Source organism: Lissotriton helveticus, chromosome 1_1, assembly GCF_964261635.1.
Source record: "Lissotriton helveticus chromosome 1_1, aLisHel1.1, whole genome shotgun sequence".
Classification (NCBI taxonomy): Eukaryota; Metazoa; Chordata; class Amphibia; order Caudata; family Salamandridae; genus Lissotriton; species Lissotriton helveticus.
The window spans coordinates 1,895,193,847-1,895,206,952 of record NC_136057.1 but is presented as its reverse complement, the minus strand read 5'-3'; the positions used below and the strand labels follow the sequence as shown (position 1 = coordinate 1,895,206,952).

Sequence of the window (13,106 nt, the reverse complement as noted above, 5' to 3'; positions counted from 1 at the left end):
ACTCCGCCACCCCAGTTCAGACATGGCCATATGCAAATCAGTCTGGCCCTGCGCCTCATGGGAACAGTCCAGCCTGAACTGCCAAGCCATGTCGTCCCTGGACTGGAAACAAGCAACAAGATTTGCTGCAGCTCTTAGGGACCCACTTTAGTACCCATGCCCTAGGTACCATTTACTAGGAACTTAAAGAGGTGCTAAAGGTCTGGTCACTAAGGGGATCAAGTGACCAGTTGTCTTGTTTTGGGGAATAAACACTTGCAATGGGGACCTGGTTAGCATGAACCCAGTGCACTTTAGTCAAAGTTGCATCAAAATACCAGGCAAAAAGTGAAGGGGACTACTGCAACAAAAACCCAGTTTCCTACAAAAGGCATGTCCTTGAGGGAATGTTCGAAGTCCAACAATAAGCCCATGTAGTGAATTCAGGAATGGTGCCGTAGCACCATGCTGATCCCTGACGGCCCAACCCACGCAGCAAGTCATTTCCAAACCTGAATAGGTAGAATATTTTTCTACGCCCTGGCTATTAGTCAACAGGCAATGCTAGCAGGGGCGGCTCCACCGCTAAGGCAGAGGAGTGTCGCCCCACTGCTTTAAAGCAGTGCAAAGTAAAAATAAAATGATAATAACGGCTGTTCATTATTATCATTTTATTTTTACTTTTGCAGTTCAACAGCAGTGCATCACTGCTGATGGGGTGGGCCGGAGGAGGAGTGCTGGCTGCACCTAAATTGCGCATGAAGGTTTGACTGGCCGTCTTAGCAGGCCAAACCGTCATGCACACTGTGCATGTTCTCCACAGGCTGCATTATACAGCTTTAGTGGAGAACATGGTCAGCCTCCAAGCCCCCTCGTCTGAGTGCTGAACCACAGCGCTTAGACCAATCAAAATACTGCTTAAGTCAGCGTTGGGATTGGTCAAGGGAGGCTGGGTGGTTCCTGATGGAGAAGACGCAGCAGCTGTGATGGCAACTGCGAACTCCAAGTAAGTTTTCTTTTCTTTTTTTAAAAAATGTCCTCCCCCCTCTGCTCCCCTCCCCACGCCCATTAGGGAGCAGCCACTTCTGATTGCAAGGTGGGTTGGATGTCCCCTGGGATAGGTGTCAGGATGTTCACCACTTTGCCCAATAATGCATGCAAATAGGTGTACTACTGTGGTCTCAGGTGTACTACAGTGGTCTCTGAAGAGTGTGAGACTTCAGAGTCCAATAAAGCGATCAAATCAATTCCGGCATAGGTGTTGGAAAGAGGAGACTTTGTGGTGTTGATCGCAGCACAGAGGACTGTGTTGAATGTTGTGCCAGATTCAGAGTTGCCAGCACCATAATGAAGGAAGGGGCTTGGATTGGATTGAGATTTAGCTGCACAGCCTGCGTCGGGGATGGATTCACCGGTGGTATCCTGACTGGAGGTCACCTTGGATACTTGGGGCCCGAAGCCACACCAGAGGGACCCTGTGGGGCAACAAAGAAGTGGAAGGCTTTTTCAGCTCCTGGAGCTGTTGTGGCTTCGCAGATGGTCCGGAAAAGTGGGGCACTTCGGGATCAGTACCAGACTATTCCAAAGCAGGGAAATAACTCTGTGGTCTAGAAGTGTCCGGGGTTTTGCACGATTCCAAATGGTGAGAGTGGTGGCACGATAGAGACACATGTTTGGACTGCTTGAGGTTCTTTGACTTTTTGAACTACTAGAGGCCCATGACTTCAAAGATGACAGGTCACGTAAGTGGCTTCATGAGTGAGAGACAGTTGTCGTGCCCTCGACTGTGACCAGGACCATATCTTCGACTTCATACTAAGTTCAGCAATGGCAAATTTTGCTTTGCGGATGGCTTGCGATTCTTCTTCACGCAGCACTTGAATGCAGAGTCATGTTTGGATCCAAAACATCAAAGACATATGACATGGGTGTCTGTTTAATTTTAGGGGGAGAAATGCCTACACACTAAAGAAAAGTTTCAGGGAAAAAATCCTCTCAAAATGACAGGATTCGAAAAACTCCAGATCAGTGTCAGTAGGCATGGAAAGACAGCAACAGGTGGGGGCCCGAACATCACATCAAAGGCGGGACAGATCTGATGCAGAGTTACACAACACCACCTGTTGACACACAAGAGAACTGCTAGCAAAGGTTTCCAGACCTAGCCTGGGTCCTAGGGAAATTCATAGGAGGAGGAATCTGTGGTTAGAAGTTTATCAGAAATATGGCTCTCATTGCTAATATTTCCTTTTTCGGTTTATATCACTAGTTACTGTTCAAAGTTGTACGACCTACCTCAGTTTCATCGCCTTCATATGCATCATTGCCCTCTGCACTACCGGTTTCTTCATTACTTTCACCTTCTTCGCCCATCCCTGTGTCTTCATCATCTTCCTCATCATCTTCCTCCTCTTCGTCCTCTTCATATTCCTGTGGAATGTACACAGCAACATAAGTAAGCGTTGTGATTGCATTTTAATACACAGGAGAAATATTAATATATTTAAGGTAGCATAGCACTTAAGGTTACCAGAGTGAGTACAAGGTCCTCCAAGTGCTATAAACAAATCAGGAGGAGATGCTGAAGCACCACCACCCTTCTCCAGCCTTAACTTTGCTCCTGATGGACCACTAGTTTTAAGGGAAACTCACTTCATACCTCCATTTGGGAGCGTTACATTAAATTCTTGGGAAACTTCTACTGACTTGCAGTAGTGTAGAATAATGCTGTAAGTGACAAGCTTGACCAACAAGAGTACTCCAGTTACATACCTTTGCAGCAAAATAAACCAGATGATCCACAAAAGCCCCTTAGATCTCCGAGTCTTCTATATCCCACCATTCTAAAACTAGAACTGGCTGTACTCTGCTATAGATGATTCTTGGGCTAGGTCGCTACTCTAGTCTACGTGGCATTGACATGACAAAATATGTTCAAATGTGGTCTTCAGGAAATCCTTAATACTCTTTGTTGTACCCAATGCCTAGTTAAATACACCCTCCAACGTGCAAAATTTCAACTTCAAGAAGAGATTTATTTGTGGTGACCATACTGTAACCGGGGGTGAGCGAGGCTAGCAATCTGTCAGACTGCGATGTCAAGATCAGAACTTTGGAATGATGAAGGGTCCACTGAAGACATTTAATTAACTTTGGGCTGTAAACACTGGTTTACATCAATATTTAAATTGCTTAACTCAGAGTTTAGCACTCCTTCACCACTATCTTTAAAGGATACGTGGAGTTGTGCAGATGAGTAACAGTTTGTTGCGGAGGGGAAAAAAGCCCGCTCTTTCTTTCCTTGGCTCACACATGGGAATTGTAACATTTTCTGGCATTTGTGCAGATTAAGTGATAGTTAGGACTGCAGAAGACGGAAGAGGAAAGTCCCCAGCACTCCTCATGCACCGACAAATTAGGCAAATCGGTTTTGAATAGCTGAGGGACAACAACTGTATAGGATACCCCTTCCTCCCTGCAGAGGTTCTGATGACCATTTTTGTCAGTGCTAGGGCGATCAGGCATGCTCCACTGCGGACACAAATGTACTGTAGAGGTTTAGAAAATGTAGCAGAAAGCCACAAGGATTTATCATTCCCTCCATCCGTTTTTATTTTTTTAAGAGAGTACAATGTACGAATAGCCTTATAGACAGTCTGTGGCTCTTGCCAAAAAAAGCTGGAATGAACTTAACGGATGACATAGTCAGCTCTAAGGCTACATTAATATCCTTACAATTGGACCTAGACTACCTAATCAGATGGGCAACTAATCACAGTGGAATTTTAAGTATGCAAAACACTAACCATTATTATTGAGCAAGTCATTTGCTGGTCCATTTAATGCCTAATCAATTGACCTCTCTTTGCAATTAAGGAAGGAGTCATTGTACACCAACTTTGGATTCAGTGGAAAATTAAGGGGGAAAAGTCTAGAAATCATACCTCTTGTTCACCATCTTCATTTTCCTCATCATCTTCCTCTTCATCGCTGTCTATGACAATCACATCAGGCCCTTTGGGTTGATCATCCTGGGATGACTGAACCTCCTGCTCGGATGACTGAGGAACAAGATCCAGGAGAAGGGACTGTGAGGCCTCTTCGCTGTCTTCAATGTGAGGGTAAAAACTCTGAGAGCCCACCTAGAATAATTGAATCATTTTTCAGGGTTTCTGCACACTTTTTCAGCCGGACAAATTGCACAAATTTGAACGAGAATATTTAAAGTACATTTAGAGGACCCCATTAGTCCTGAACTCGCAAAAGAACAAATGTAACAGCAAATGCTTAAAACAAAGACATGTTCAACTGAGCTGCTCAAGTTATGCTGAAGCAATTCATGTTTTTTCAATCCAATTGCCATAAGCTCTTTTAAGATTCCCAATCATTAATCAGCTAGGCAGCATGAAGTAAAAAAGAGGCTGTAAAAGTCTAAAATTTCTTAAGGAGGTAGCCAATTTTAAAAGTCAAATGCATTACATATCCGCAACATTGACCCTCCGGGTAGGTCGCTTCCCCACCACTGCAGCGCCACCTGTGCCAGGACCCTCCTCCTCCTGCCTGCCTACCATCTGCTCTGCTGTCGGACTCCTCCTGCCTGCGCCGAATCTCCTTCTCGCCTCGCTCGTGGCCCCCCTGGGAGACCTTCCCTGTGTGCCAGTGCCTGCCTGTGCCTCTTCTTTTTTGTGCCCTTGTGTGCCTGTATTGCCCTCTTCTTCCTTCTGTACCCCCCGTGTGCGCTGATACCCTTGTCCCCATCGCCGCTGCCCCCCCAGTTTTTTTCCCGCCCTGCCTCCCGTGCGGCCCCGCCCCCGTGCCCATTCGCTGACCTGCCCTCCCGCCTCCCAGCAGACCCCTCCTCCCCACCTCCCCTTAAATGGCGGCAGCGCGCGCCGCTGGCGCGCCTAAGGCAAGCCCGTCTGCGCCTGGACCGCGCCCAGTGCCAGGACCCCTGGCCCTCCCGCCACCAACAGAGCAAGACTCCACTACGACGCCAACACCCTCATTGCGCTCAACAACGGACAGACGCCTACCTGCCACAAAGCTACCCCTAAGCGCACCCACGGCCCTTCACCTGCCGAAACAGCACCTTCACCAACGATGCCTAAGCACCTACAGAAACGGGACCCAACCGACTGCGCTGCATTCTGCTGAACACCCGCTCCGCACGCAAGCACGTCGTCGAGCTCTGAGACCTACTCACCACCGCATCCCCAGACATGGCCTTCCTGCTCGAGACCTGGCTGAACGAAACCTCCTCCCCAGACATTGCAGTGGCCATTCCCGACGGATACAAGATCTCCCGCAGAGACCGCGCCAACGGAGCCTGAGGAGGAATCGCCATCGTACACAAGAACACCATCAGGGTCTCCACGAACACCGACGACACCGTCACCGCCGCCGAACACATGCACTTTAAGATCCACACGGACCCCAAAACCACCCTCAGAGGCACCCTCATCTACAGATCACCTGGCCCACGCCCCCAATTCAGCAACTCCATCGCCGACCTCATCAGCACGCACGCACGCACTGACCTCGACCAATTACATCCTGCTCGGCGACCTGAACTTCCACCTGAAAAACAACAACGACAGCAACTCCTCCACCCTGGTCGACAACCTCGCCACCCTCGGACTGAAACAGATAGTCACTACCCGTACTCACATCGCCAGCCACATGCTCGATGCCATCTTTTCCTCCAGCCCACACGTCGCCTACAGCCACGCCTCCGAGCTCACCTGGACTGACCACCACTGCGTCCACTTCACCTTCCAAAAACCCGTCACCCACCACCGCACCCCACAGATCCCCCACCGACGCTGGGGAAAAATTACCAAAGAACAGCTGGAAACCCACCTCGCTCTAGACACCCCGACCAGCCCCACCGACCCAGAGGGTCACTCAGACTCTGGCTGGAAAACTGTGCCAACACCATAGCACCAGTACGACAACCCACCGACAGACACCAGCCTGAGAGCCAGCTGGTTCACCCCAGAGCTCCTGGCCTCCAAACGCACCTGCCGAAAACTCGAAAACTCCTGGCGCAGCGACAGAAGACCTGCCAACCACACAGCCCACAAATACACCATTCGCAACCACCACCACCTCATCAGGACCACCGAAAGAGCCTCATTCAAAGATCGCCTGGACAACAACGCACATAACAGCAAAGAGCTCTTTAGCATCGTGAAAGAACTCTCCAGCCCCAGCTCCTGCACCAACGACATCCCACCGTCGCAAGCCTTGTGCGACACCCTCGCCACCTTCTTCCATCACAGAATCACCAACATCCACAACAGCTTCAACCCCCGAATGAACCAGACGTACCCTACCACTACGAACACACCCAACCCCAACGACCACGTCTCTCTGACCACATGGATCAACGTCAGCACCGAGGACATTATCACCACCATGAGCACCATCCACTCAGGCTCCCCGTCGGACCCTCTCCCCAACCACATCGCCAACAAAGTCAACAGCCTAATCGCACCCCACCTATGCAAAGTCGTCAACCTGTCCTTCGAAACCGCCACTTTTCCCGAGGCCTGGAAGCACGCCGAGATCAACGCCCTACTTAAGAAACCCAAGGCGGACCCGAGCAACCTCAAGAACTTCCGGCCCATCTCCCTGCTTCCGTTCCCAGCTAAAGTCATAAAAAAAAACGTCAACACCCAACTCACCCGCTACCTAGAAGACAACAACATCCTGGACCCCTCCCAATCTGGTTTCCGCAGCAACCACAGCACGAGAACGACCTCATCGCGGCTACAGACGACATCAGAATCCTACTCAACAACGGCGAGACCGCAGCCCTCATCCTCCTCGACCTCTCCGCCACCTTCGACACCGTCTGCCACCACACACTTCACACATGCCTCTACGACGCAGGGATCAGAGACAAGGCCCTGGACTGGACCACCTCCTTCCTCACCGACAGAACTCAGAGTCCTCCTCCCCCCGTTCCAATCCGGAACCACCAAAAACATCTGCGGCGTCCTTCAGGGATCCTCCCTCAGTCCGACGCTGTTCAACGTCTACATGGCTCCCCTCGCTCGCATCGCCAGACTACACAACCTCAACATAATCTCCTACGCCGACGACACCAAACTCATCCTCTCCCTCACCAAAGACCCCTCACCGCCAAATCCAACCTGCACCTGGGAATGAAGGCCGTCTCAGACTGGATGGAAGCAAGCCTGCTCAAGTTGAACACGGACAAGACGGAGATCCTCATCCTTGGGCCCAACCCCTCAGCATGGGACGACTCCTGGTGGCCCCCATGTCTGGGATCCCCCCCGGCACCCACCAACCACGCACGCAACCTGGGGGTCATCTGCGACTCCAAGCTCAGCATGACCAGCCAAGTCAATGCAGTCTCCTCCGCCTGCTTCCACACCCTGCGCATGCTCCGCAAGATCTACAGATGGATCCCGAAGAACACTCGGAAAACCGTCACCCACACCCTCATCAGCAGCCGTCTCGACTATGGAAACGCCCTCTACGCCGGAGCCCCGGCCAAACTCATCAGCAGACTCCAAAGAATCCAGAACGCTTCCGCACGCAGAGACCACATCACCTCGCACCTCAGAGAACTGCACTGGCTCCCCGTCGACAAAAGAATCACTTTCAAACTCATGATCCACGCACACAAAGCACTCCACAAGACCGGCCCTGCCTACCTCAACAGCAGACTCTCCTACGTACCCAAGAGGAAACTCCGCTCCGCCGACCTATCCCTGGCCGCCATCCTACGCATCCACAGAACCACTTCCGGATGTAGATCCTTCTCCCACCACGCCGCCAAGAGCTGTAACACTCTCCCCCTCCACCTACGACAGACCACAAACCTCCCGGCATTCAGAAGACTGCTCAAGACCTGACCCCCCCCCCCCCCCCGCGCGCGCCTTAAGAACCTAGCGGGTATGTAGCGCCCTTTACAAATTTCTTGATTGAACATTATTTTTACAGATTCTGCCACCTGGAAGATGAATCCAGAATATACCTTCAATGTAAAAAACACAAACTATAGGCATTAGAATACCAAATCATACCCTCATGACATCAGAATTAACTGTAGCATCTGAGTTACTGCCCATTCTTTGACGATATTTACCATTAAATATCAAAAATGCTAATCACACCTGTACTGGTAAATCTTGTCAAAAACACTCACCCTAGTCTTTGTATAGTCATATTTCTGAGCCATAAAGTCTAGCATACTTTTTTGTACCCGCTATGCCCCGGAGTGTGATTAAACAGAATGTGAAAACCGAAGAGTACTTCAAAAGGCTGCATTTATATAGTAGGGAAAACATGGGTCCGAATGATATATGCGTTAAAGGTTTTTTTCCAGGCACCATGCCCTGAACCATTTTGTAGCAAGTACTATCATAGCACGTTAAGCACAGGAGTGACAGCAAAATGGAAGGGGAAATAAGCATGTCAGCATCTAAAGGAACTGGGATACTACCGCGCAAAAAGGGTAAAGATCATTCCAGGGAGACTAGATAGCTGGTTATGGGACTATGATGAATCTGTCCAAAAAACAGTAACCGTCAGTAGAACAAAAAGGCACTTCCACCAAAGATTAATTCTACACTATTGGTATATTTAACAGATGAACATAGTAAAGAGCCAGGTATATTAAGTTGGACTTAATACCTCAGCTAGCATTTGGTAGCTCAGCCATCAACTTAACCAAGTGATGTCACAGAAGCTAGGCAAAGTCTGGTTTGTCTGAGCAAAATGCACCTTTCCAGAGAATTTGAGTGAAATCACGAATGAACCAGGGACTGCCTCTGAGAAGGGATAGCCAAATTCTAACAAAGATATTTGAAACACATTAATTGCCTACAGTAGTGCTCTTTCTGGTGGGTACTCTAACCATAGATTATTCACAGAAGGAATACACCAAAGTGCAGACTATCTGGAGAACTTTTTCAGCAGTGCTCACATGCGCATGAAGGTGGAGCCATGTAGCTCCACGACTGTTCCACCCTAAAAATACAGAGCGAGGCTTCATATAAGCGCCACACTTGCACCAACCTAAGCTTCTTAATCTTTCACCCACAGATATGGATCACTATACTACACAAAACAAATTCGCAAGAGACAAGTGTGCCAAAACATAACTTGGAGCCATATCTTAGAAAGGCGTCAGAGCTTCTTTCATTCCGAAAAGGGCTCAAGACCTGGTTATTCATGGATTAGCCCTCCCTCCGTCTAGCTCTGGAGTCAGTATGCAGCACCAGGACGCCCTTGGGCATAAGTGCGCTTTAGATTCTGGGTCTGACACAGATGTGCGGGAAGGGTGTTCCATGTCTTAGCGGCGAGGTAGGAGAAGGATCTGCCACCGGTGGAGGTCCTGTGGATGGGTTGGATGGTGGCGACGGCAAGGTCAGCGGTGCGAAGCTGGCGGTTCGGGTGTAGAAGGTGAGAAGTTTGTTGAGGTATGCTGGTCCGGCGTTGTGTAGTGCTTTGTGGGCTTGGGTGAGGAGCTTGAAGGTGATCCTCTTGTTGACTGGGAGCCAGTGCAGGTCTTTCAGGTGGGCAGTGCTGTGGGTGTGGCGGGGTATGTAGAGGAGGAGGCATGCGGATGTGTTCCGTACGCGTTGGAGTCTCTTCTGGAGTTTGACCGTAGTTCCAGTGTAGAGGGCATTGCCGTAGTACAGCCTGCTGCTGACGAGGGTCTGTGTGACCGTCCTTCTGGTTCCAGTGGGGATCCATCTGTAGATCTTGCAGAGCATGCGGAGGGTGTTGAAGCAGGAGAAGGAGACGGCGTTGACTTGATGGGTCATTGAGAGCAATGAGTCCAGGGTGAACCCCAGGTTACGTGCGTGGGAGTGGGTGCGGCTGGCCACCAGAGTCGTCCGAGGCGGAGGGAGTGGATCCGAGGACGAGGACCTCTGTCTTGCCTGAGTTAAATTTCAGGCAGCTGGTCTGCATCCAGCTGGCGACGGCCTTCATTTCTTCGTGGAGGTTGGTTTTGGCGGTGGCTGGGTTTTTGGTGAGTGAGGATCAGTTGAGTGCTGTCAACGTAGGACTAAGTTGGCGAGCGGTGCCATGTAGACGTTGAAAAGGGTAGGGCGGAGGGATGATCCTTGGGGCACACCGCAGATGATCTTGGTGGCTTCATAACAGAATGGGGGGGGGGGGGGGGGGGGAGGGGGGCGGACCATCTGGGTTCTGTCGGTGAGGAAAGGGGTGGTCCAGTCCAGGGCTTTGTCACGTATTCCTACGTCGTGTAGGCATGTGCATAGGGTGTGGTGGCAGACTGTCGAATGCGGCCGAGAGGTCAAAGAGGATGAGGGCCACGGTTTCGCCGTTTTCCAGTAGGGTCTTGATGTCGTCTGTGGCAGCGATGAGGGCGATTTCAGTGCTGTGATTGCTGCCGAATCCGTATTGAGACGGGTCCAGGATGTTGTTCTCCTCGAGGAAGTGGGTCAGTTGCCTGTTGACGATGTTTTCGATCACTTTCGCCAGGAACGGAAGAAGGGAGATGGGCCGGAAGTTTTTGAGGTCCTTTGGGTCCGCTGTGGATTTCTTGAGTAGGGCATTGATCTCAGCGTGCTTCCAGCTTTCCGGGAAGGTGGCGGTCTCGAAGGAGCTGTTGATGATTTTCCGGAGTTGGGGTGCGATTATACGGTTTGCTTTGTTGAAGATGTGGTGAGGGCAGTGTTCGGATGGTGAGCCGGAATGGATGGTGTTCATGGTCTTGCTGGTGTCATCGTCGTTGACGTGGGTCAAGGCGAGCAGGCTGTTGGTGAGGCTGGGGGGCGGGGAGTCTGCAGTGTTGGTGGCTGTTGGATGGGTCTGGGTGTAGAAGCTGTCGTGGAGGTCTATGATGTTGCGATGAAAGAAGGTGGCTAGGGAGTCGCATAGGTCTTGCGACGGCGGGATGTCGGAGCTGGGGTTGGAGAGTTCTTTTACGATGTTGAAGAGCTCTTTGCTGTTGTGTGCGTTGTCGATGCGTTCCTTGAAGGAGGTCCTTTTGGTGACTCGGATGAGTTGGTGGTGCTTGCGGCTGGCGTTCTTTAGGGCTGGGTGGTTGTCCGGTGTCTTTTCGCGGCGCCATTTTCTGTAGAGTCTTCAGCAAGTCCGCTTGGCTTCCTGGAGGCGGTGGTGAATGAGCTGGCCTTTATGTCGGTGCGTCTGAGTGTTTTTGGATTGGGCGTGAGTGTTGGCGCAGTTGTCGATCCATTGCCTGAAGTTGCCGGGGGGTGCGTTGGTGGGGTCCGTCAGTGGGTCTCTGGCAGGGGCGGAGATGAGCTGGTCTTCTGTGACCTTGTTCCAGCTGCAGTAGGGGATCCGCTGCAGGTGGTGGTTCGTGGTGGGTTTCTTGAAGGTGAAGTGGATGCAGTGGTTGTCGGTCCAGTGGAGTTCGGTGGTGTGGCTGAAGGTGACGTGGTGGCTGGCGGAGAGGATGGGGTCGAGCGTCATATCATGTCCAGGAGTCTACATCACAGACCTGTGAGATAGAAAGGCAGTGAGGAATTTGGAGTTGGGTAGAGTATACCCCAGAAAAAGCTTTACCAAAGGTTAATGTATACTTCCCAAACATGGTGGGTCTGGGGGAGAGGACTCAAAGCATTGCAGGGCTAAGCAAGCAAAATGGTTGTCGCATCAGACTGGCTTTTTATGCAGTATACCAAATGAGGTACAATATGTAGAAAGTCCAGCCAACCCTTATTGGCTTACAGGGTTTAAATGAATAATCCCAAATCTCTTTTGTGGTAGTGTGAGCAAGCATTTTATGTTTATCAGGGGGTAGTGTTAAGCATTTGTTGTACACACAGAGTCAATACATGACACACTCAAGAAGAAACTCAAAACTAATTTAGAAAAATAACATGGATTTTTATAACATTTTAGACGCGAAGAACTTTGTAATTGGGTAAGTTCTTTCAAGCTATCAATTTTTACAGTCAAGCAAAAAAGTTACATAAACGCGTTTTTACGTGGTAAGGTTTCCCAATGGAGAAAGAAATACATACTGCTTTTGAGTATTTACAATTGTATTTCGGGGGTCCTCTTTAGGACTTAAGATGCTAGGGGATCACGGTCACAAGATCCACCAGCAGTTACCCAAACTGGAGTGTCTAAGTGCAGCGGTGTTGGATGGATTGGTAGCCTTGTGACAAGGGGAAAGGAGCGAGCACCTAGAAATAAGCTGCAGAGGGGGATGTGGGGATAAGTTCGAAGCTCAAGATGGGAGGCTCAGTTTGAGAGGGTCTTGGAAGCAGGAGGGCACAGTCCGTGTTCATGGGCCCTGGCGGGGGAGCTTGGGTGCAGAGGTTTAGGTCGGCTGTTCTCATGCTTCAAAGTCACTCACAGCTCTTGGTCGGGACTGCAGAGGACAGCTGGGCTACTCTCGGTCCAGGCCTCTGCGATGCTGACATCCCTAGTCGGCTAGTAAGACCCTGCTAGATGGTTGGCGATCAGAAAGATGTTCTGTTGGTCCAGCCACTTCCATGGGCATTGGAACCAGGACCACATTGCTCTTTGTCTGTTGCAATATTACATGGCAGCAGTGTTATCCCAGAGGATCTGCCTTGCCTATGCTGGATGGCTTTCAAAGTCAGACAAACTGCATCAGGCATAAGATCTCCACCTCTACCGGGGAGCCCCAGCAGTAACGCATCAGTCATAACTGTGAAGTCGTGCAAAGAAGAGGGTTGTGTTTGGCTGCTACTACAAAATATCCTGTGCAGTTTCCTTTGAGATCAGGTTGGCGTCAGACAGACAGCACTGATGCTGGGCCCACTGAAGCCATAGGTTCTACTGCATATACCATTCAGGCGTTCAGGAGGACGATGCTCAAGGCTAGGAGTAAAAAAAGCCTTAGAGCTATCCTCACCAAGACACAGGTTCATGAGATGAATGCCTTGGACTCAAGGCAGTAGAACGACCCTGAAGACCGGTGTACAGTACAGCTCAAATGAAGGGAATCCAATGCCTTAGGCAGCACATTGATGGAAAACTCCAAGTAAGGGGGAGAATTAGAAACTCTGGGACAGGTAGTGGTCATATAGGGGGCAAGTAGCCCATTGGCTACTACCCTACACACCTCTGAAGGCACTAAATCAAGTATTCAGGGAAGCGCCTGCTACCTGGAAATGAGA

The 13,106-nt window shown here is 50.3% G+C and overlaps 1 protein-coding gene across 4 annotated transcripts in view; it reads right to left on the bottom strand.

Moving 5' to 3' along the window:
- Positions 1-13,106, bottom strand: part of TPR (translocated promoter region, nuclear basket protein) — a 728,231-nt gene that overhangs the window by 220,478 nt on the left and 494,647 nt on the right. For all 4 annotated transcript variants that reach the window (XM_078642622.1, XM_078642637.1, XM_078642629.1 and 1 more), the window contains exons 40-41: positions 3,924-4,121; positions 2,275-2,409 (exon numbers count right to left, since the gene is read on the bottom strand). In XM_078642622.1, coding sequence (XP_078498748.1) covers positions 2,275-2,409; positions 3,924-4,121 — 333 coding nt within the window. The remainder of the gene's footprint in view (positions 1-2,274; positions 2,410-3,923; positions 4,122-13,106) is intronic.